The 23,597-nt window shown below is 41.4% G+C and overlaps 1 protein-coding gene across 2 annotated transcripts; it reads right to left on the bottom strand.

The window, feature by feature from the left end:
- Positions 1–1,830: 1,830 nt before the first annotated feature.
- On the bottom strand, positions 1,831–23,594 carry LOC138804448 (RNA 3'-terminal phosphate cyclase). Of its 2 annotated transcripts, XM_069988707.1 has the most exons (11): positions 23,399–23,594; positions 23,172–23,272; positions 21,107–21,250; positions 18,858–18,981; positions 17,230–17,288; positions 15,119–15,260; positions 14,667–14,791; positions 13,510–13,568; positions 10,015–10,109; positions 3,773–3,877; positions 1,831–2,151 (listed from the first exon to the last, which is right to left on the bottom strand). In XM_069988707.1, exons 1-11 carry the CDS (start codon positions 23,441–23,443, stop codon positions 2,050–2,052), a joined length of 1,101 nt encoding a protein of 366 aa, XP_069844808.1. In that variant the 5' UTR covers positions 23,444–23,594; the 3' UTR covers positions 1,831–2,049. The 2 variants fall into 2 exon arrangements, with proteins under 2 accessions (XP_069844808.1, XP_069844809.1); XM_069988708.1 differs by lacking the exon at positions 23,399–23,594 and having other exon boundaries at positions 21,107–21,265; positions 23,172–23,261.
- Between the last annotated feature and the right edge of the window lie 3 nt (positions 23,595–23,597).

Consider the following 23,597-nt stretch of genomic DNA (forward strand, 5'->3'; position numbering starts at 1 on the left):
AAGACACCGTACAAAAGGAAATGTACTCATTACCTGACTCATGTAATTGTAATCCCTCCTCTGTGCACCACCTCTAAAATAGCATTAAAAAAAATCCTTTTAAAAAAGCACATACAAGCCAGGCACCGGTGGCTCACGCCTGTAATCCTACTCAGGAAGCTGAGATTTGAGGATCACTGTTCAAAGCCACCCTGGGCAGGAAAGTCCAGGAGACTGTTATCTCCAATTAACCACCAGGCAACCAGAAGTGGCACTATAGCTTAAGTGGTAGAGAGCTAGCCGTGAGCTGAAGAGCTAAGGGATGGCACCCAGGCCTAGAGTTCGAGTCCCATACATATACATGTAAATAGACATAGGTACACGCACACACATATGTATATATAATGTTAGTATTTTGATCATGGCCTTTGGGACATTCAGCAACAAAGAAAAGCCTCCTGAATGGTTTGGTATAACAGATTCATTTGTACATTAGAAACGATTGCCTCTGTTTTTACCCTCAACTGTAGTGTCTCGAAATTCTTACGACAGGCCAGTCATGTGCTTTCCACACGTTTTCCAGCCATGGCTCAGGTCACTGGAGCGTTCCATGACAAGGCCCAGGCTTTGTCTTCCAGTGATGGCGTGGGCCACATTGCTGCCTCGTTATGACCACAGAAAACCATCTACTAGGGTGAGAAAATACTGACTTGAAAATCCCCTAGGAGATAGCTTGGTGGCAGAGGCCATGGTGAGAATCACCAGCAGAGGGTGCGTGCATGATCCTCCCCAGGTAAGCTACCTGCCATCCTGCTGGTCCTCCTTTGTTGACTCTTTCCCACTGCTTCCACTTTTCATGTTGTGTTTGAGCACATATTGGGACCTAACATTATATTACTCATCAATTAAGCATAGAAGTTACATCCTGACGGCTTAGAGGTCGAGTGCTTGCCTCATATGCATGAAGCTCTGGGTTCGATTCCTCAGTACCACAGAAACAGAAAAAGCCAGAAGTTACTCTGTGGCTCAGGTGGTAGGGATAGTGGCCAGGCCCTGAGTTCAAGCCCCAGGACTGGCCAAAAAAAAGGGTACATTCTGAGATTTTTAGTGAACTCTTATTGAAGTTAAATCTTAACTAGATTGATGCTTTTTTTTTTTTTTTTTCCAAAATTGAATCAAGTATTATGGACGCCAGGTAACTGAAACATCAAAAAGCCAAACTGTAGAACAGGGGCATGGATCAAGGGGGAGAGCACTTGCTTAGCAAGTGTGAGGCCCTGAGTTCAAACCCCAGTACCACTAAACAAAACCTAGATAAGGGAGCTATTGTATACAAGATGAAATCTATATTCCTGACTCACTATATCAAAGAGAAAAACATTAACAAGGATGGTGGTAGACACCTATGCTTCCAGCTCTTCATGAGGCAGACAGTGGGAAAATCATAGTGCCAGAGAAACCAGAGGAAAAGTTAGTAAAACTCCGTATCAACAAACAAGCCAGAGTTCACGCTCAGATCTATTTGTCTTCACTGGCTTTGGACTTAGCTATGAAAGGAATGCAATACCCACATCCACTCTATCTTGTAGCCTTTCTCATGCAGATGAACAACTGTGCTGCATAGCTAGTCTGGTAATGTGGCTCATGCCTGTAATCCCAGCTCTGCAAGAGTCTTAAATTAGGTAGGAGTATCATGGTCCGAGGCCTATCTAAAAACTAAAGAGCGAAAGGTCTAGAGGTTGGCTCAAATAGTATAGTGTTTGTCTCACAGTGTCTGCTTCATGTGCTTCACCCTGAGTTCAACTCCCAATAATGCTAAAAAAAAAAAAAACGAAAGTCATTTACTTCAGGTACAAAGAAACTTTTATTTCAATACTTAAATACTGAAATCATACATATCCATCAAATCTTACGCCACTGTCAGTATCACAGGAGAGATTCCAAGTAGGATTCTGGTGAAGCAAATCTAGAACATCATCCTTCATCTCCAAGTTTAGTCAGGTCCTTTAAGAACATGCTTTGAATGAGTGCGGTCCGTCACTGAGGTACACCATTTACAAGGCAGATACTCTATAGATAAGGATTTGTCATCCCAACTCCTTCACACTCAATAATGTAAGTGTCTTTAGAGGCATCCTCTTCATCTTCTGACTTCTTCACAGTAAATTTGGCCTGAAAGCAGAAGAGCATTACAGTATTAGAGCGGGAATGAGGAGGATGGAGAAACACCCATCACTCTGGCCAGGGTAAGCAGGCAGGAAGCAAACAGCAAGCCCGACTGTGGGAAGCAGCCGAAGAACTTGATAACCTATGAGAATGTATTGCTTCTTCGGGGGTTTTGTCAGAACATACACTGGCTGTGCTCTGCACCCACTCAATCACAGACTCCATGACTACAACCAAAACAAACTCCAACTCTGAAATCTCAGCTGTTGGTTGAGGTTAGTAAAGCATCGTTTGTCTCCCTTCTCTAAAAAGTTTTTCTAAAATGTGGATCTGAGACGTCCATTTTTTATCTGTCAAGTATGAAATCACTGAATCTCATTTTCTCTTGACAATTTAATTCTCTGGATTCACTATTCAAAAGATCTGGCAGTGGGAAGGTGGGTGGGAGGAGGGCTGGCAGTGGTGACTAACTTCTTTCATCGTGATTGGGCTAACCACTGTCGTTTTCACTTGTTAACTGAAGTTGGCTTTTCAAGTATTTGACTTGCGTCACTGTGTTCTGGAAACACGATCGTTTCTAAAGCAAATGTGGTTCATCTGAACAAAGCTGACTTAAAATCAAAACTGAGAGGCTGACTGAGTCTGGGGTAAAAAGATGTCAGGTGTGTGACTAAAATCTTTGTGTGCTTATGTGAGAGCCATCAGTGGGGCCTTACTGAATGTAATGTTTGCAGATTCTGCCACCAGTGTGCATGGCAGGATGCTGATACTGCAGGCGTCTGCAATTACCGGAAACAAACAGCACTAAATGCTGAGCAGGAAGCCAGGTTTTGTAGTTGGTTATGTGTATGTGCGTACCTTCCAAACTGCAAACATGATGCAAACAGGAAACACAAGGAACAGTGAAGGGATCATTTTAAGTCTGGGCTTCAAGTTGTTTATGAAGCCTTAAAAGCCTTGAGTCTCTGATTTTACAGATGAATTGTCTACACTGAGGCCAGAAAGATGAACTCATTCCAAGTCAACTACTTAAAACATGACCAAACCGAATATGGTGGCTCACACCTGTAATCCTAGCTACTCAGGAGGCTGAGATATGAGAATCATGGCCCCAAGTTAGCCCAGGCAGGAAAGTCTATAAGACTCTTATCTTCTCTTCACCACCAAACCACCCAGAAGTGAAGTTCTGGCTCAAGTGGTAAAGTGCTAGCTTTGAGCAAAAAAGCTGAGGGACAGCACCCAGGCCCTGGGTTCAAGCCCCAGGACTAGTACACAAACACATACAAAGAAAGAATATACTGAAAACTGGGTGCAGTGGCTAGCTACTTTCCTAGCCACTTGAGAAGTTAGAAGTAAGAAGAAACCAGCTTAGGCACGAAGTTTGAGACACCCCCCTCCCCCCTTCCCACCCCCTGCTCCACCCTCCCGCCACAAACCCCAATCAACCAATAGCTTGGACTATGGCATGTATCTTCATCCCAGCTTCACAGAGAGCCTAAAAGGACAATCATAGTACAGGCCAACCCAGGCATAAACATGAGACATTATTTGAAAAATAACGAAGACAAAAATGGTTAGGGTGTTTAACAAAATGAAATTTAATTGTTCTTTCTAATGGAATACTCACCTTTGCTAGTTGTTCAGCAAAATGGATAGCAGTTTGTGTATGGAGCGTAACTGGTCCTGTTTTTATTCTGGAAATTCCATTGGCTAGTGCCATGAAAATAATTAGCTATGGAAAAAAAGAACAAACACAAAAATGTCACACATTTACTAATACTTAAGAGTCAATTAACTCTAGTACTGTCTATAATGAAAAAACATTCCAAATCAACAAAGTTAAAAAAAATCATCTTTCTTGACTTTCCAGAAGCCCTTGGAAGATGACAGGAAATTTGTGTTACCCGAAGCTTGCAGTATGGGTCAGAAGTGCTGAGCAGCAATATTCAACACGGAACTTTAAAAATTAATGCTTAAGAGCAAAATATGGAGCGGGACTTTGATGTATTAATTAAGACAGGACAGCCATCTCTGGCATATATAATGTGACAAGTTCTTATTCTAAAATTACATTTCAGCAGATGAATGAGTAGACTAATATAGAATTACTAGGAGTGCGAGTAAACCTGGGCAAAAGGCAAGGGACTAGACATAAGCAAAACTATTCTAGGCAAGTATCTGTTACTCAGCCTGTAATCCTAGCTACTCAGGAGGCTGAGATCTGAGATTTGCAGTTTGAAGCCATCCTGGGCAGGAAAAGTTCATGTGACTCTTCTCTCCAACTAACTACCAAAAAGCTGTAAATAGCATTGTGGCTCAAAGTGGTAGACTGCCAGCCTTGAGCACAAAAGCTTAGAGACAGTGCCCAGGCCTTGAGTTTAAACCCTAAGACCAGTGGAAAAAAAAAAAAAAAAAAAAGGAGGAGATTGTCCTCAGAAAACTGATTCCCTCCTCTTTTCTTCGCTTCTTCCTTCCTTTTGCTTTCTTTTAAAAAAATTTTTAAAGTTTTTAAATAGAAAGGTCCAGAGTTGAAAGCAAAATTACCTTTCCTTTGTACTATAAAAACACACTTTTTTGATATGCTGGTTAAAAATTTCATAATATACCCCTCCACTGATAGCTGCAATATTACATTTTAATGAGTAGCCTCACAGTTAATTCAATCATTAACTTCTTTCTTTTCCACGCTAGGGATGGAACCCAGGGGCTTAGGCAATTGAGGCAAAAATAATAATAATAAAATCTCAGTCACCGAGCCACTGAATTATACTCCTAGCCTGAAATAAACCTCCTCTCCCCACTTCTCCCCTCTCCTTTTCTTTTCTTGTGGTGCTAATACTAGGGCTTGAACCCAGGGCCTGGGCGCTGTCCCTCAGCTTTTCCTGATCAAGGCTGTTGTTCTGTCATTTGAGCCACGCCTCCATTTCTGAGTTTTGCTGGTTAATTGGAGATAAAAGTCAGGGACTCGCTGGGCACCAGTGGCTCACGCTTATAATCCTAGCTACTCAGGAGGCTGAGATCTGAGGATCTCGTTCAAAGCCAGCCTGGACAGGAAAGTCCATGAGACTCTTACCTCCAATTAACCACCAGAAAATCGCAAGTGGTGTTGTGACTCAAGTGGTAGAGCGCTAACCTTGAGCTGAAGAGCTGAGGGACAGAGTTCAAGTCCCATGACCAACAGAAAAAAAAAAAACCCAAAAAGTTAGGGACTGTTCTGCCCAGACTTGTTTCAAATCATAATCCTCAGATCTCAGCCTCCTCAGTGGCTAATACCTGTTTGTGTAAGCAGGCTGCTAACTTGCAAGTAAGGCAAGAAAGAAAGGGAGAGAGGAAAATACACCAGACAGCAAAGTGTAAAAAGGAAAGGTTTTATTTGCCAAGCATGATGGCACACAACTGTAACCCCAGCACTTGAGAGGGAGGCTAAGTTAAGAGGATAGAGAGTTCAAGGCCAAAATTGTTTTCAAATTAAAAAAAAAAAAAGAAGGAAGAAAAGAAAAGGGAAAGGTGGAGGAGATGGAAGAAAAAGGAAAGGGAAAATATGAGGGAGAAAGCGTCTATTCAGAAATACTCCACAGCACCTGTTGCGAGTGAGTCTTACATGTGGGAAGGGTAAGACATATCCATATTGATGGCTGGGGGATTATAACTAGGAAGGAATTAGGAGAGAGCCTGGGCAGTGATTAATCTGGGCAGCATGCAGATGGTACTTAAACCATGAGAGTGAAGAAAATCACCAAGGGAGTGAAATCAGATAGTTATGAGCCTGACCAGAGGAGTTCTTCAGAACCAGAGGTAAAGGGACAGGCATGGTGGCTCTCACCTGTAATCCCAGCTACTCACAAGGTTTGAGGTCAGCTCAGGCAAAAAGTTAGTAAGAACCTTTCTCCATTAATAAAACTGGACATGGTAGTGCATGCCTGTCATACCAGCTACATTTGATATTCAAACAAGAGAATCACCATCCAGGCTTGATTTAGTAATCTTCCAATTCAAAAGAAAACTAAAGGAAAAAATGATGGGGGTTTGGCTCATGTTGCAGAATGCTACTTCCAACCCTGGAAGTTAAGTCAGAAGTCTACTTTTAGAAATATATATATATATATATATATATATATATATATATATATTTTTTTTTTTTTTTTTTTTTTGTCGGTTGTGGGGCTTGAACTCTGGGCCTGGGCGTTGTCCCTCAGCTCTTCAGCTCAAGGCGAGCGCTCTACCACTTGAGCTACAGCGCCACTTCCGGTTTTTCTGGTGGTTTATTGGAGATAGGAGTCTCACGGTCTCTCCTGCCCGGGCTGGCTTTGAACCGCGATCCTCAGATCTCAGCCTCCTGAGTAGCTAGGATTACAGGCGTGAGCCACCAGTGCCCGGATAGAAATATATTTTTTACCAGAACTATGAATATGTGTTGTTGAGGGGTGATGCCAGGAGAGGGGGGTAGAATAGCAGAGAGAGGAAGGATGGGCAAATACAATAATAATATTCAGTGTATATATGTGAAATGAAACCAGGTAACTCGAGGGGATGAGTGTATTGGGACAGATGGAGGAGAATGATGGAAAGGGTGACACTGATCTCGATTCCTGCTGGAGCCAGGCACTGCTGGCTCATGCCTATAATCCTAGCTACTCAACAGGCTGAGATCTGAGGATCACGGTTTTCAGCCCTGGCAGGAAAGTCCGTGACACTCTTATCTCCTATACTACCCAGAAAAAGCAGGAAGTGGTGCTGTGGCTCAAGTGGTAGAGCATTAACCTTGAACAAAAGAACTTCAGAGACAGAGTCCAGACCCTAAGTTCGAGCTCCAGGACTAGCAAAAAACAAAAAAAAAAGATGCATTGTACTCATAAATTCATATTCATATGTTAAACTGAAACCCCTTAGTATAACTACTTGAGAAAAGAATAGATGAAAGAAACTCTACTACAAAGCCATAATAATCAAAACAGCTTGGTACTGGCACACAAACAGACCTCAGGACCAATGGAATAGAATTGAAAACCCAGAAATGAACCTACAGGCCGGGCGCTGGTGGCTCACGCCTGTAATCCTAGCTACTCAGGAGGCTGAGATCCAAGTATCGCGGTTCAAAGCCAGCCCGGGCAGGAGAGACTGTGAGACTCCTATCTCCAATAAACCACCAGAAAACCGGAAGTGGCGCTGTAGCTCAAGTGGTAGAGCACTCACCTTGAGCTGAGGAGCTGAGGGATAGCACCCAGGCCCAGAGTTCAAGCCCCACGACCGACAAAAAAAAAAAGAAAAAGAAAAAGAAATGAACCTACAGACCTATAGCCATCTAATCTTCGATAAGGGAGCTAAAAAATTAGAATGGAAGAAAGACAGCCTCTTCAGTAAATGGTGCTGGCAAAATTGGTTAATTACTTGTAGAAAACTAAAGCTAGATCCTTATATATCACTCTGCACCAGAATCAACTCCAAATGGATCAAAGATCTAGGAGTCAAAGAAGACATCATGAAAACATTACAGGATGGAATAGAGAAACCCTAGGTCTCCTTGGCATAGGCCGAAATTTTCTGAATAGAGACCCGGAAACACAACAAATCAAAGAAAGGTTGGACAAATGGGATTGCATGAAGTTGCAGAGCTTCTGCATGGCAAAGGACATAGCTAGCAAGATCAATAGAAAGCCCACGGATTGGGAGAAGATCTTCACTAGCCATACAAGGGACAAGAGTCTCATATCTAAAATATACCTGGAACTCAAAAAATTAAATCCCCCAACAACAAATCCTCAAAGAAACAACTGCCCAATAAATAAGTGGGCTAAAGACTTAAAGAGAAATTTCTCTGAAGAGGAAAGAAGGATGGCCAATAGACACATGAAGAAATGATCAACCTCTCTAGCCATAAAAGAAATGCAAATCAAAACAACATTGAGATACCACCTCACCCCAGTTAGATTGGTTAGAATCAAGAACTCTAAGAGCAACAGATGCTGGAGGGGATGTGGACAGAAGGGAACCTTACTTCATTGTTGGTGGGAGTGTAAACTTGTTCACCCACTTTGGAAAGCAGTATGGAGTTTCCTCAAAAGACTCCACATAGAGCTCCCCTATGACCCAGCAATCCCACTTTTGGACATTTACCCAAATGATCACAAACAAGACCATACTAAAGGTACCAGCAGAACTATGTTTATTGCAGTATTATTTACCATAGCTAAGCTATGGAACCAACCCAGATGCCCCTCAGTAGATGAATGGATCAAAAAATATGTGGTATATATACACAATGGAATTCTATGCCTCCATCAGAAAGAATGACATTGCCCCATTTGTTAGGAAATGGAAAGACTTGGAAAAAATATTAAGTAAAGTAAGCCAGGTTCAAAGAAACATAGGTCCCATGGTTTCCCTTATTTGCAATAACTAGTATATGTCTGAGACAAGCAGAAACGGTCAGAGAAGTTGATGTTAGGCAAAATGAACCCCAAGATAAGGACTCAAATGGTTTTTCTTTCTTGCTATTGTTTCTAACATATTTGTAAGATGATTTCTTTGTTGCTTTGTATGTCCCTCACCCACGGTAAAACTCCTGTTTTCACTGCATTTGATGTTGGTATAATTTGGGGAGGGGAAGGGAAAAAACAAATTGTTTAAATAGGGATACAGGTGGACCCATTGCAACAATGAGATGTGTAAGATGTTATGTTGAAAAATGAACCTTATAACTTTGGTGGGGGGGGGGGGGGAGGAGATGGGAAGGGATGGGAAGGGAAAACAAAGGAGGCAACAATGCTTGATAAGAAATGTACTCATTACCTTGCTCATGTAATTGTAACCCCTCTGTATAATATTTTCACAATAAAAAAAAAGAATAAATGAAAGAGAAGGAGGAAAGGAGAGAGAGAGAGAGAAGAAAAAGAGAAAAAGAAAAAAGAAACAGAGAGAAAAAGGGAGGGAGGGAAGGAAGGGAGGGAGATAGGGAGGGAGGGAGGAAGGGAGGGAGGAAGGGAGGGAGGGAGGAAGGGAGGGAGGGAAGGAGTGAAGGGAAGAGTTCACTGAAGTGGGGTAAACTACAGTAGTAAAGTTCTTTCTTAGCTGGGCACCAGTGGCTCACGCCTGTAATCCTAGCTACTCAGGAGGGCTGAGATCTGAGGATCATTGTTTGAAGCTAGCCCAGGCAGGAAAGTCTATGAGACTTTTATCTCCAATAAAGTATTCCAAAAAAGCTGGAAGTAGTGCTGTGGCTCAAGTGGTAGGGTGCTAGCTTTGAGCAAAAGCAGCTCAGGGACAATGTCCAGGCTCTGAGTTCAAGTCTCAGGACCAGCGTACACACACAAAAAAGTTCTGTCTTGCCTAGCATGCCTATGGCCCTGGATTCAATTTCTAGCACAGAAAAAAAATAAAACAAAACAACAACTAGCATATAATGAACTGCGAGAAAGGAAACTAAGGGTATTTCAGAAATTAAAGTACTTCTTTAGCAATTGTGCCAAATACTGAAGAAAGGTCAAGTAAGATGAAGACTGAAGTATGAAGATTATATTCCCAGAAAACTGTAAGAAATGACTGAAATAGGGCTTGTTAGTCAGTATGTGAGTGTCAGTGATCAAGATGTACGTTTGAAGCCTGGTGCCAGTGGCTCATGCCCATAATCCTAGCTACTCAGGAGGCTGAGATCTGAGAATTTGCAGTTCAAAGCCACCTCCAGCCAGCAGTCCCTGTGACTCATCTCCAATTAACCACTCAAAAACTAGAAGCTTTTGCTAGCTTTTGCTAGCCTGGAGCAAAAAGCTCAGGGACCATACTCGGGACCTGAGTTCAAGTCCCATGACTAACAACAACAACAACAACAAAAGTGTACAATTGATGTAATTACCAAGTGTTCAATGTCATTACCTGGTCTTGCAGGTATTCATCCACAGTTCCACCATGTCTAAGATTTGCCAGCAGCACCTCAGCAGCTTCAATTCCAACCTTGTCTGCATTCACGCCTAAGACAGGAATAATGTAAAAACCCCAAATTACCAAAAGGCCAACAGTTTGATACACCCCAGGTAGCACTGATATAATGTGTCAGGCTTCTGACTTTATCCCACACAACAGTTAAAATAAGCCTAAAGCTTGACAGAGGGGCTTGAACTCAGAGCCTCAAGCTCTCATTTGGCTTTCTGTTCAGTTTTCTTGGTCATAGCTAGCACTCTATCACTTGAACCACACCCCAGCTCTGCTGTTTGCTATTTAATTGGAGACAATGTCTCAAAGACTTTCCTGCCCAAAATGGCTCCCAACTTCAAAGATATCTGCTTCCTGAGTACCTAGGATAAGAGGTGTGAGCCAGCTACAAGGAAATGCATTTTATTTTCAAATATACTAGTGATGGAAAATTTGCTTTGTGTCTGTTTAAAAATTACTAATTATTATATCAGTTTGTAACTTCAAATTTTTAAAACTTATCTAAGCTACCTTTAGTCTATAGGCAATTACATGAGAATTAAAAAACTTTTAAAGTCAGGATACTACGTATTATTTAAGAAAGAACAGATAGTAGAATGACTATTTTTAAGATTTAGTCCTATGAGGGCTGGGAATGTGGCTCGGTGGTAGAGTGCTTGCCTAGCATGCATGAAGCCCTGGGTTCGATTCCTCAGTACCACAAGTACAGAAAAAGCCAGAAGTGGAGCTGTGGTTCTAGTGGCCTTGAGTAAAAAAAAGAATCATCAGCAGTAGCCCAGGAACAGTGCCCAGGCCCCTAGAACTGGCAAAAAGAAAAAGAAAAAAAGTTTTATTCCCTTTAAAGACTTGAAAAGATGGTTAGACTTGATGGTGAATGCTTGCAATTCTGGCTTTAAATATTATTAGAAGAGGATACCAAGATGGAATCTAGCCTGGCTACCATGTAAGACAGGGTCTCAAAAACCAAAAAGAATAAACATAAAGACGTCTAACTAAAAATATGTGAACAGATATTAGCTTATTTTGAACATAAGTCAGAATATTTACCTCTTGCTCTATTTACTTTCTACCTTTCTATATAAATCTTTAGTACAACAATGAAAACAAACTAAGTTTATCAGAAATAGTGGAATATCCAACTTTTAAAAAAATTTTAATGCTAGAATCGGGACTTGAACTCAGGGCCTGGATGCTTTTGTGCTGAAGGTTAGCACTTTACCACTTGAGCCACAGCTCTACTTCTAGCATTTCTGGTGATTAACTGGAGATGTCTCACTGACTTTCCTGCCAAGGCTGACTATGAACTGTGATCCTCTGATCTCAGCCTCTTGAGTAACTACAATTATAGGCATGTCAATGGCACCCAGCTTCCAACTATCTTTTTAAGGTTATATGCCTAAAAAAAATCCTTGGCCTCAAAAGAAAATGTCTTAAGTACTTATACTGTGGTTAATTTTGTTTCTGCTTCAAATTCTTGCAAATTTACATATATATATGCTTTTTTACACACACATATACACACATATACAATTATTATCTACTCTCTCTATACATACATTAAACTTTTCCAGAAAACTAAAATTTTCAGAATTTTAATTCTTCCCTTACAGCAGATATTATCAGAATTTAAACTCCCTACTTTTACATCATCAGTTGGCCATTATATGACTAAAAAGAATGATTTAGAGTTATTATAGATCTTGACTTTTAATTTTTTGGTTCTAGGGACTAAACCCAAGGTCTGGTGCATGCTACATTCTCTGCCAGTGAGCTATCCCCTGCCCCACCCCCACACTTGAGTGAGCTACTTAGTGTCTTACAGTTCCACTTTCAGCTAGAAAAGACAATGATAACTACGTTGAAAGGCTGTAACAGAAATAAGGTAACATTTATAAAGTAGCCATTATCAAGATCACACATAATAGGCTATTAATAATATTAGTATTGAACACCCAATATTGCTGGCCCTTTTGCTGATAAAACATAAAAAGAAAGTAACATACTAGAGAATAGTTAAGGTTCTTTTCAGATCTGAGACTGAGACTCAACCTCAATACCTGATGCTTTTGCTCACTGGCTAGCGCTCTACCAACTGAGCTGCAGCTCCAACCCCTTGAGAACAGTTAAGGTTCTGTAACCATCCTCCACTGATTAGAGCACAGACAGGTGCTAAGTTCCAAAGTATAATATAAACTGCATACCCAACAGAAACTCAGAGAAGGAAAAGATGATAGGTTCTAAAATTATTTGAAAAGTGAAAAATCCACACCATGAAGCTGTTTCCTGCACAGTATTATCTAAAATGCTGTAAAATTACTTGTTACCATCTTTACTCTTGTCTTTCTGTAACCCCCCATCAGACCCTTGGACAGATTTCCTTTTCCTGAAAATATTCAATGATTTAATTGTAGCACTTGGGAGGCTGAGGCAGGAAGATCACAAGCTTGAGGTCAGCCTGAGCTACACATTAAGACACTGTCTCACAAAAACAAACAAACAAAAAAAAAACCCCAAAAAACAAAAATCAGCATTTCCCAATTAGCACCACAGAACTAGTGCAGGGAAGAATCATCAATGCATGTAAATTGTGTGAGAACAGCACAGTCAAGTGATCTCAAGGGATTTTTCTCAGACTACCTGTTAATCATACAGGAAAAAGGAACATGTACAGTAGACAGTGGTGTACACTTACCCACGTGTACATCTGGTCTTACTGAGAAGGCATAAACTATTACCTCCCCTGCCTTGATGCAATGCACTAGAGTATATATGAAATCACCTATGCAACACTCTAAAAATGTTTAATCCCAATCTAATCATGATATTACCAGACAAATTGAAACAGTGGAAAAATCCCATGAAAAAAGGCCTGGGCTTTTCAAAATGTCCAGGGAAGAAATAGAAAAAAAAAAAAGGTGTGGGTGGGGGAACAGAGAGTATTCTGTATCAAAAGACAAAACAGTTGTGACAGCTAAATGCTATGTGTACTTAAAGAGAAAAAAAATACATATTGACCTAAAATATTTATGTGTTAGTCTTATTAGGTCGAAGTGTGTCCCATATGTCTGTCTCTAACAGACAAATTCTTCTGGTATAAAAATGCCACGGTCACTACATTGTTTGGACATACATGCTACAGTGCTTAGAAGTGAGGTATAGTGTCTGCAACCTAACATTGAAAAGGCTCAGGACACACAGGATGCACAGCCACTGTACCTGGGGACAGGAATACACATGACTAGGCCAACAAGTCATTTTTCCAATAGGTTTGAAAACTTTCAAAGTAGGAAACTAGGAAAAAGATGTGAAGTTTAAAACACAATTAGTTAATTTATCCTTCTAAATATGTCTTCTGTCATTCTTTATAATACTCTACTCCCAACAGCTAATACTCCTACTTGAGTATCGGGAACTGTTATAGATTCCCTTTGTCCATACCTCGTTTGCCAAGTGCTGATCCAGCAAACAAACAGCCAGTGGATGTCTCAGCAACAATGCTATATAAAGAAAGGAAGTATTACTATTCATGTTGTAAATCCCTTATATAAAATAGTGTCATATTTACACCTAAACTATGTATATCACCTCTTAGACTTTAAATCATCTACAGATTACTTATACCTAACACAATGTATATACGAAACAGTTATGATATTACCCAAAGAATAAGTCCATTCATGTTTAGTACAGACACAATTTTTTTTCAAACGTTTTTGATCAATAGTTGTTTGAATCCATGGATACAGAATGCAATAGCTATGGAGAGCTTACAAAAATAATGAGGATCTACCCAGCATGGATTCTCATGTAATCCTAGATCCTTCGGAGGCTAACATCTGAGGATTGTGATTCGAAGCCAGCCCAGACAGGTAAAGCCCATGAGATGCTTATCTCCAATTAACTACCAAAAAAGCCAAAAGTGAAGCTGTAGCTCAAATGGCCAAGTGCTAGCCTTAAGCACAAAAAGCTCAGGGACTATGTCAGGGACTATGTCAGACACCAGTGGCTCACACCTGTAATTCTAGCTACTCAGGAGTCTGAGAACTGAGGGTAACAGTTCAAAGTCAGCCTGGCCAGAAGTCACCATGAGACTCTTAATCTCTAACAAACCACTTAAAAACCAGAAGTAGAGCTGTGGCTCAAAGTGGTAGAGAACTAGCTTTGAGCAAAAGAGCTCAGGGACAGAACCCAGGCCCTGAGTTTAAGCCCCAAGTCTGAAAATAAAAAAAAAAAAGAAGAAAGAAAGAAAGAAAGAAAGAAAGAAAAAGAAAGAAAGGAAGAAAGAAGTCTCAAGGATTGCCCATCTTTAAAAACAAAATCCAGAATAATCTCTTTTTGGAAGTGAAATCTTGCTATGTAGTACAGGCTAGACTCAAACTCACAATCCTCTGGCCTCAACCTCCCAAGTAGTTGGGATTACTGGCATGCATCACCCCAGACCCAGCTAGAGTATTCATCTTAATTAATAATATTGTTTCAGGTAGGTAAAAATATGCCCTCTTCAAATTCTAAATTGATCAAGCACATCTTACATCTTGAAACAGGAAAATTACTTCAGGTCTTCCAACTATGCCTAAGAAAGGTCTATTTCTCACATTATTCCACTGCCATTGCCAAACGCTTGGTCTCTGGGCTCCTGAACAGGCTGGATGTTAACATACAGATCTCTGATCTCCTTTCTGATGCATCTCACAGCTGCCGCGGCCATATCTTTTGCTACCTATTTTGGCAAGTGAGGAAAAAAAAGAAAAATTTGGACAATTGTTTTCAAGCCTTCAAAGTCACATAAAATAGCTTTTACATTCATTATTTAATTATTCAATTTTCAAGACTAGAGAGAGGAGTAAATTTTAGGAAAAACTTAATGAAAAGGCATATAAAAAAATAAGTTCTATCACTTGTCTACTAATAGCAAGGTCCTGAGTTTAAGCCCAAGTACTACCAAAAGAAAACAAACAAACAAAAAAATCTCATTAGTTTCAAAACTTAGATGACATAATACTTACCAAAGTGTAAAAACACATCTAAGAACATTCAGACAACTTACTTTAAATGGCAGAACACCAGCAACAAACGCTCTCCCATAGATCTTTGTCACAGAGCCACGATCAGTCAAATTTATTGGGTTTAACTGTTTAACTGGAGACATCTGCACGAGCACTTCGCCACCTCCTTTTGGGTAATAGCCCCTATGGAGAGCGTAACACCCACATAAACTGACCATACAACCAAAGTGAACCCCAATATGACATCAAAAATAATGTGAATGATGCCCAAGATATAATTCATGGAAAGTCCTAAATAGTATTTTAGGTCTCTTCTGACCTATACAGTGGCCCCAAGTTACATATGACTATTCACATTAAGGAAAATATTAGGCTGGAAGAACAGCTCACTGGAACAGTGTATATTTAACATCTGTGAGACCCTAGATTCCATCCCCAACAACAAAAAAGTAGATTTTAAAATAAAAATAAAGGAAATTAAGTAAGAATTTAAAAAAAATCAGCTTCTGAAATACATAAAGTTTATTTTAAGGGCTCAAGATTTACATTTGGACCAGGGGCTAGTGGCTCATATCTGTAATCCTAGCTACTCAGGAGGCTGAGATCTATAAGATCTCAGTTCTAAATCATTCCAGGAAGAGAAGTCCATGAGATTGTATCTCCAAAATAACCAGAAAAAAGGCCAGACTCAAAGGATAGCTCAAGTGGTAGAACACCAGCTGAGCAAGTGTGAGGCCCTGAGTTCAAACCCAGTACTATCAAAAAAGAAGAAATAAGTTTTTAGTGACTATCCCACTAGACACCATAAAAAGGATACATACTTCTCAGTGTGGAAAGTTCTATTGACAGTGCTATTTTACAACAGAAGTTCTCTGATGTCTGGATCTGTTTTGTTTCTATTTTCTAGGGTTTGAAACAATGACTGATGGGCAAATAAATATCTGATGAACACTTAAGTAGCTGAACACCAACCAAATTCTAACTCCGTTATTTAGTGTCATTAATCCTATCACAGATGCTAAGAACTGAAGTGCTCTTATCTTAAGGAATTCTCTATCTGGAAGGGGGATGGCTCCAAGACACCATGCTAGAAGAGGAGGAGGGCTGTAAGAAAGTATTAAAAGCTGGGTACCAGTGGCTCAGGCCTGTAATCCTAGCTACTCTGAGTATATCAATTCAAAGCCAACCAAGCAGGAAAGTCTGTGAGACTCATCTCCAATTAACCACCAGAAAACTAGAAGTGGCACTGTGGCTCAAGTAGTAGAGTGCTAGCCTTGAGCTGAAGAGCTCAGGGACAGCGCCCAGGCCGAGTTCACGACCCACAACTGACACACACACACACACACACACACACACACACACACACACACACACACACACACACACACACACACACACACACACACACACACACACACACACACACACACACACACACACACACACTATTAAAATAGCAGCTCAGATGACACACACCCCCCAAAAAGAAAGTATTAAAATAGCAGCTCAGATGTAAATTCCAATTAAGGCATACCTTTGGGCAGTCCAAACAAGAAATTGCCATTTTCATTTTTAAAGTATACAGGATTTATAATGTTTAAAAGAGCAGGGGGATAATAACATGAATAAAGAAAGTCCAAAGCATTTAAGGACCAGTGAAAATTATGAAGCTGAAAGGAGGTCAAGAGCAGCACTTACATACTAAACCAAGAAATTTAAAGGTGTTACTGTGTAACAGAGGGGAAGCTTCAAAGAAAAATAACCTGTATGCTTACTATGTGTCTGAGGAAAATACCAGACTACATTGTGGAAATCTCTTTTAAGGCCCCCATAGTGATAAGCCTAGCTGTGTACCTAGCATTATCATTATCTTTGCAGGAGCATGGGTAACACTAGATGTGAAGCTGCCCTAGGTAGATATTCCTTTGTAATATTTCTCCCAGGAAACAAACGAATATCACATGCAGCTGCTGTCAACATCCCATCCCCCTGCAGCTTATTGTTAAGACCAAAGTACAATGATTTCCTACAAGAAATTGAACAATCAAGTATAATATAGGCATATTAGAGTGACAGTCCTCTAAGGTCTAACTTTTCCATTTATTTTTAGCACATGTAATACATCAGAAGGGCTAGAAAATGTATAACTTACCTCATTTTAATGTCACAATTAAATTTAAAACCAAATTTTTCAACAATTGGCTTGAAGACCTAAAAAAAAAAAAAAAATCAGATGTTACTGTAGCCACTAATATTCACTGGCTCAACAAGTACAACCGTTAAATCAAAAGTATTCTGCACCAAACCAGTGATTAGGTGTTACAGGTAAACAGTGACATCAAAATATTTATACTAGCACCTTTTCTCAAGTAAACAAACAAACAAAACAACAACAACAACAAAAAGACCAGGTATGTCACTAAAGGTAAAGTTTAGTATTTAATCAGAGCAGGACAAGACTGATAAAGAAAAGTATCACAATCTAACCTATTTGACCCAGTTGTTATTCTTCTCCACGGTCAATATTTACTGACTCTTCTCAATATGAAGTACACTTGAAGAAACTGGGGTATGTATTCTATAATATTTAGACAGAGTAGTTTCTGTGAAATTACTAAGTAATACCACCAGTGGCTCAAGACCTATAAACCCTTGCTACTCACAAGGCTAAGATCTGGATGACTAAAGTTCAAAACCAGTCTGAGCAAAAAAAGTCACAGACTGCCATTTCCAAAAAAGGTAGGCTAGAGGCATAACTCAGGTGGTAGAGTACCATCCATGAATAAGCAAGTCAAGTAAGCCTGAGCTCCAGGCCCTGAGTTCAGACACTGAAAAAGTTTCAGATTTTAGAAGTTTGCTTTTCAGATTTTCAGATTAAGTAAAATATGCAGCCAGGCACTGATGGCTCATGTCTGTAATCTTAGCTACTCAGGAGACTTAGATCTGAGGATCGCAGTTCAAAGCCAGACAGGGAAGCAAAGTCCATGAGACTCTAATCTCTAATTATTCACCAGAAAACCAGAAGTAAAGCTGGCTCAGAGTGGTAAAGTGCTAACCTTGAGTGAAAGAGCTCTGAGTTCAAGCCCCATGATGTGAGAGAAAGAGAGAAAGAGAGAGAGAGAGAGAGAGAGAGAGAGAGAGAGAGAGAGAAAGAGAGAAATGGAAGGAAGGAAGGAAGGAAGGAAGGAAGGAAGGAAGGAAGAAAAAAGAGAGAGGGGTAAAGAAAGAGGTAAAGAAAGAAAGATGCATACTTTTCAAGCATGCTAGTATTGAGTTTTGTCACTGGAAGATAGTTTAAGCTTCCTTCCCAATTGTAATTCTTAGATTTATTAAATGCCTGATTTAAATAATAACTGATCTGCCAAGCACCAGTGGCTCATGTCTGTAACCCTAGCTACTCTGGAGGCTGAAAATCACAATTCAAAGCCAGCCCAGGGAGGAAGGTCCATGAGACTCTTAGCTCCAATAAACAATAAATGGCTCAAGTGGTAGACAATAGCCTGGAGCACAGAAAAGCTCAGGGACAGAGTCCAGGTGCTGAGTTCAAGCTCCCGGACCAGCAAAAATAAAATAACTGATTTAATTTATATCATTTTACTTCAGGTTTTAAAAATTCACTATGTCTATCACTTTAACATATAATACAATCTTAAATATAATTCTCTTCCCTTTTAGATAACATGAATCAATAATATGAATCAATATCATCAGATAACAAGAATCAATATACATAAAAGACTTAAGACATGTTGGAACAGAGACTGGAGATTCAGCCCTCACCATCATGGTGTAATCGATCTGGGGGGCCATTTCAGCATTAGTTCCACCTTTCAAACGAAGTTCTGATGGAGAAGCAGCGAAGAGAACACAGGGCATTGAAACCTGCATCAAGAGGCACACACTCCTGAGGAGAAGGCAGAACAGGCTTAGCTGAACTGTCTTTTCAAAGTCTCAAAAAGTTCTTTTATTACATATCACCTGAAGCACAGACAACCGAGAAGTTAAAACAAAACACTCCAGTGTCTGATGGGCAAAATTCAGAATCAGTCTTTCATTATAGGAAAAATTGGCTTTAGATGGTACACAAACCTGGCTACAATTGCTGGGTGACAGAGTGCCTGACAGCAGCTGTAAGGCCCTGATTTGGTAACCAGCACAAGAGAAAAATAAAAGCAATCCTGGCATCAGGTTTCTAGGCCCATTTTCTATTTTGCCAAATTTCCTAGGAAATAGAATTTGGGTAGAAGTTGGCAACAGAATCCATCAGCCAACTAGCTCAGAAAAAGTAACTTGTAATTCCTTTTTCCACATTTATCACTGGAAGTAGGCATCATTAGAAAAAGATAAAAAAATGGCTGTACACCAGTGGCTCACGCCTGTAATCCCAGCTAATCAGGAGACTGAGATCTGAGGATCGTGATTCAAAGCCAGTCCAGGCAGGAAAAGTCCATGAGAGTCCATGAGACTCTTATCTCCAATAAACCACTCAGAAAACCAGAAGTGGCACTATGGCTTAAGTGGTAGAGCACTAACCTTGAGCTGAGGGCTGAGGGACAGAACCCAGACCCAGAGTTCAAGCCCCACAAATGACCAAAAAAAAAAAAAGGCCAGGCACTGGTGACTCACACCTGTAATCCTAGCTACTCAGGAGGCCAGAGCACAGTGGTTCAAAGCCAGACTGAGCAGGAAAGCCTGTGAATCTCTCATCTCCAATTAACTACCAAAAGCCAGGGCTATGGCTCAAGTGGTAGAGCACTAAGCTTGAGTACAAAAAGCTCAGGGACAGACAGCAGATAGGCCTTGAATACAACCTCCAAATTGACATTAAAAAAAAGGGGGGGGGATAAACATAAAAAAACTCAATTGTGGGCTGGGAAGTTGGCTCAGTGGCAGAGAGCTTGCCTTGCATGCCTGAAGCCTTGGGTTCGATTCCTCAGCACCACATAAGCAAAAAGAAAAAAAAAGCCGGAAGTGGTGCTGTAGCTCAAGTGGTAGAGCGCTAGCTTTGAGCTGAAGAGCTGAGGGACAGCGCCCAGGCCCAGAGTTCAGGCCCCACAACTGGACCAAAAAAAAAACAAAAAAAAAAAAACTCAATTGTTAAATATTGTTTTTCTTGGGAAAAAAAATAGCCCTCAATATCATAAGCAGGTGCTTTACCAATGAGCACCCTTGTCCTATTTTCCAATGAGATTTTTTTTTTTAAATCAAGAAAATAAAGAGCTGGCCTGGGGTGAGGGAGACCTCACTGGATAAACACCTAACTTGGTCCTCAGCAACACCAAAAAAATTAAAAGACATTAAAAATACCTCAATTAAAAGAAGTATGATTCATAGTCAGCTGTACGTCACAATACAATGACGACAGAACATACAAACTCAAGAAAATTTGAAGTATTCAATTTTTAATAGTGAAAAGTAAAAAGCCGGGTGCCAGTGGCTCACTTCTGTAATCTTAGCTATTCAGGAGGCTGAGATCTGAGAATTGAGATTCAAAGCCAGCCCAGGTAGGAAAGTCTGTGAGACTCTTATCTCCAATTAACCACCAGAAAACCAGAAATGGTGCTATGGCTCAAGTGGTAGAGCACTAGCTTTGAATTGAAGAGCTAAGGGACGGCGTCCAGGCCCAGAATTCAAGCCCCATGACTCACAAAAAAAGAAAGAATGCCACTTCATACTACACGCAAAATAACATTCTGCATATATCATGATATGATGGCACATGTCATTAATGCCAGCATTCAAGGAACTAAAGAAGAAGGAACTCAAGCTGGAGGCCAGTATGGCCTATATAGGAAATCATGTTTCAACAAAACAATATTCCAGAGATAGTAATGGCTGTAAGTGAACAATTAGCTACCTAAATTTTTATATCCATTGTCTTTAGCTTTAAAAGATATTTTATCTACATCATAAAAGTAAAAAAACTGAAGCCAAGAGAGGTTCAGTAATATATCTAATAGACAGAATCTAGCTTTGAAACAGGCCTAACACTAAGATCTATACTTACATTCCATGTAAGTGATACATACCCTGCTGTCTTGGTGTCTGCTGTATGGATTCCACCTCTGATCTTCTCTGGCGTGAAGGCTATTTCTGTGGAGCCGATTTCTGCTCCCTCTAGTTGTCCACCACACAAATCTCGAACCATTTCCAGTCCAGATAAATGTTGAGGCCTTCAGGTCATAATACTGCATCAAAACGTGTGCATTCAGACTGCCTTCTCCCCACATTTTATGCCACATTTATAAAACTGTGAAACAGCAAGGCCTAAATATAGTATATACTACATCTTCAATAGCCAAGCTTCATGTGGTTTTTTTTTTATGTACCTACATTAACTACTATTAGGTAGCATTTTTTTTTGTTCCCTTCAAGACCAGTTATTTTTGCTATGAACACACACTGATGAACTGCTGAAAATTATAAGGGTTCAAAGGAAATACACTAGTAAAACTACCTAAGAGCCACCAGTTTGCTCTCATTCACTGAACTCTCTATGACACCTGTATGGCGTAAATTGTGTTCCCTTGACTTTGTGTGCTGAACTCCCAAACCACAGTGCATCAGAATGGGACTGCTAGAAATAGGACTTAATTTTAAAGGAGGGTCTTAAAATTTAATTGAGGTCCTTATTAAAAGAGAGTAGGATATATAGAGAAACATGATCAACAGGGTCCATAAAGAAACCACTCTGCGTGCCGGGCGCTGGTGGCTCTCGCCTGTAATCCTAGCTACTCAGGAGGCTGAGATCTGAGGATCGTGGTTCAAAGCCAGTCCGGGCAGGAGAGACCGTGAGACTCCTATCTCCAATAAACCACCAGAAAACCGGAAGTGGCGCTGTAGCTCAAGTGGTAGAGCGCTCGCCTTGAGCTGAAGAGCTGAGGGACAGCGCCCAGGCCCAGAGTTCAAGTCCCACGACCGACAAAAAAAAAAAAAACCACTCTGCGAAAGGGCCACAAGAGGAATTCCATCACCAAGGCATTGAACGGATCTTCCTTTTATGGCCCAGGAAAAACAACCCTGCCAGCACCTTGACTCTGGACTCTCTCAGCCTCCAAAACATACATACATACATACATACATACATACATACATAAATGCATACATACATACAGACAGACAGACACAGATAAAGATAGATAGATAAATAGATAGATAGATAGATAGATAGATAGATAGATAGATAGATAGATAGATAGATAGATAGATGTCTCTAGACACTGGTGGCTCATGCCTGTAACTCAGGAGGCTGAGATCTGAGGGTCACCATTCAAAGTCAGCCTGGGCAGAAAAGTCTGTGAGACCTTTATCTCCAATTAATAATCCACAAGTTGAGCTGTGACTCAACTGGCAGAGTGCCAGCCTTGAGTGAAGAATCTAAGAGGCAATGCCCAGGCCCTGAGTTCAAGACCCAGTTCTGGCACACACCAAACAAACAAACAACACTAAGAGAACGGGAAAGTTGAAATGGAATATATATAGAAAATACACACAAAGAGATCCGTTGGGCGCTCTTCTAACAGGCGCATAAAATACCTGAAAATGTTGCTAGTGGCAAGCCCTGTCAAATGTCAATATACTTCCCTCCCTACAACAGTTCATTCTGGTCGTACTCACATCTTCCTGGAGATCTGAATGAAAAGGCCTTAAGAACAATTCCTGGGATCCTCACCTGTTCTGGGATTCCAAAACGCGCAGAAGCACAGAATGCAGTGGTTTACAAGTGGCCTTAGAGACGGTTCTGCCCTGACCTAGCTTACCTTCAAATACGTGGAATGCCCAATGGAGCTGGGGACACACTCTAAAAGACAGATTCTTGGGCAAACAACACACAACGGCTACCTGAGCGAGCCTATTTCTGTATTCACTCCTTGAGGCTTGCCAGGCTGCACCACCATCAGGCCCCTGGCCAGGAAAGCGAAGCCGAGGCCCACCACACCCCTGCACAGGGGCGGGGGGCTCAGATTCCCCTCCTGGGCTCCCCTGTTCCCACGCCCGGGGTGCGGCGGCCCGCCCCTCGCTCCCATCCCCAGGCTCCAGCCCTGCGATCTGTCGGGCCTCGCCGTCCCTGCTCCCCAGGGCAGCGCGCATTACCTGAGGCCGGGCGTGCTGCGGCCCGCGCGGATCTTCTGCACCCGCAGAGGGAGGCCCAGCAGACAGCTCAGGGCTGTGGAGACTCTGAGGATCTGGCCGCCCTGCCAAGAACCGGGTGCGGAGAGAAGGGGCGTGAGGACCTCCCCCTACCCCGCCGCCAGGAGAGACCCCCCCCATCCCATCCCAGCCCCGAGGGGCGCAGCCCCGGCCTCCAGCCCCGCACTCACCCCTTCCATGATCCCGCCGTCCACCTCCACCCGCTGCCCCGCCATGGGGGGCACCCAGGGACCCGGCCCGCTGCAACCGCGCCTTCGCCCAAGCAGGAAAAAGAACAGCCGCCCTCGGAGTTCCCACAGCTCCGGTCAGCGCCCCGGGATGCACGGTGGAGCCGGGAGGCGGAAGGAGAGGTGCCACCGGAAATGGATT

Source organism: Dipodomys merriami, unplaced genomic scaffold, assembly GCF_024711535.1.
Source record: "Dipodomys merriami isolate MVZ:Mamm:240054 unplaced genomic scaffold, mDipMer1.0.p SCAF_365, whole genome shotgun sequence".
NCBI classification, from domain to species: domain Eukaryota; kingdom Metazoa; phylum Chordata; class Mammalia; order Rodentia; family Heteromyidae; genus Dipodomys; species Dipodomys merriami.

What these genes read in the sequence shown, in the direction of transcription:
- LOC138804448 (XM_069988707.1), bottom strand. Translation starts at nt 23,443, where the DNA reads ATGGCGGGGCAGCGGGTGGAGGTGGACGGCGGGATCATGGAAGGG. An exon ending in ACGGCGGGATCATGGAAGGG is followed by an intron (nt 23,273 to 23,398) that starts GTGAGTGCGGGG and finishes GGTTCTTGGCAG; the next exon opens with GGCGGCCAGATCCTCAGAGT. An exon ending in GCAGACACCAAGACAGCAGG is followed by an intron (nt 18,982 to 21,106) that starts GTATGTATCACT and finishes CCTTCTCCTCAG; the next exon opens with GAGTGTGTGCCTCTTGATGC.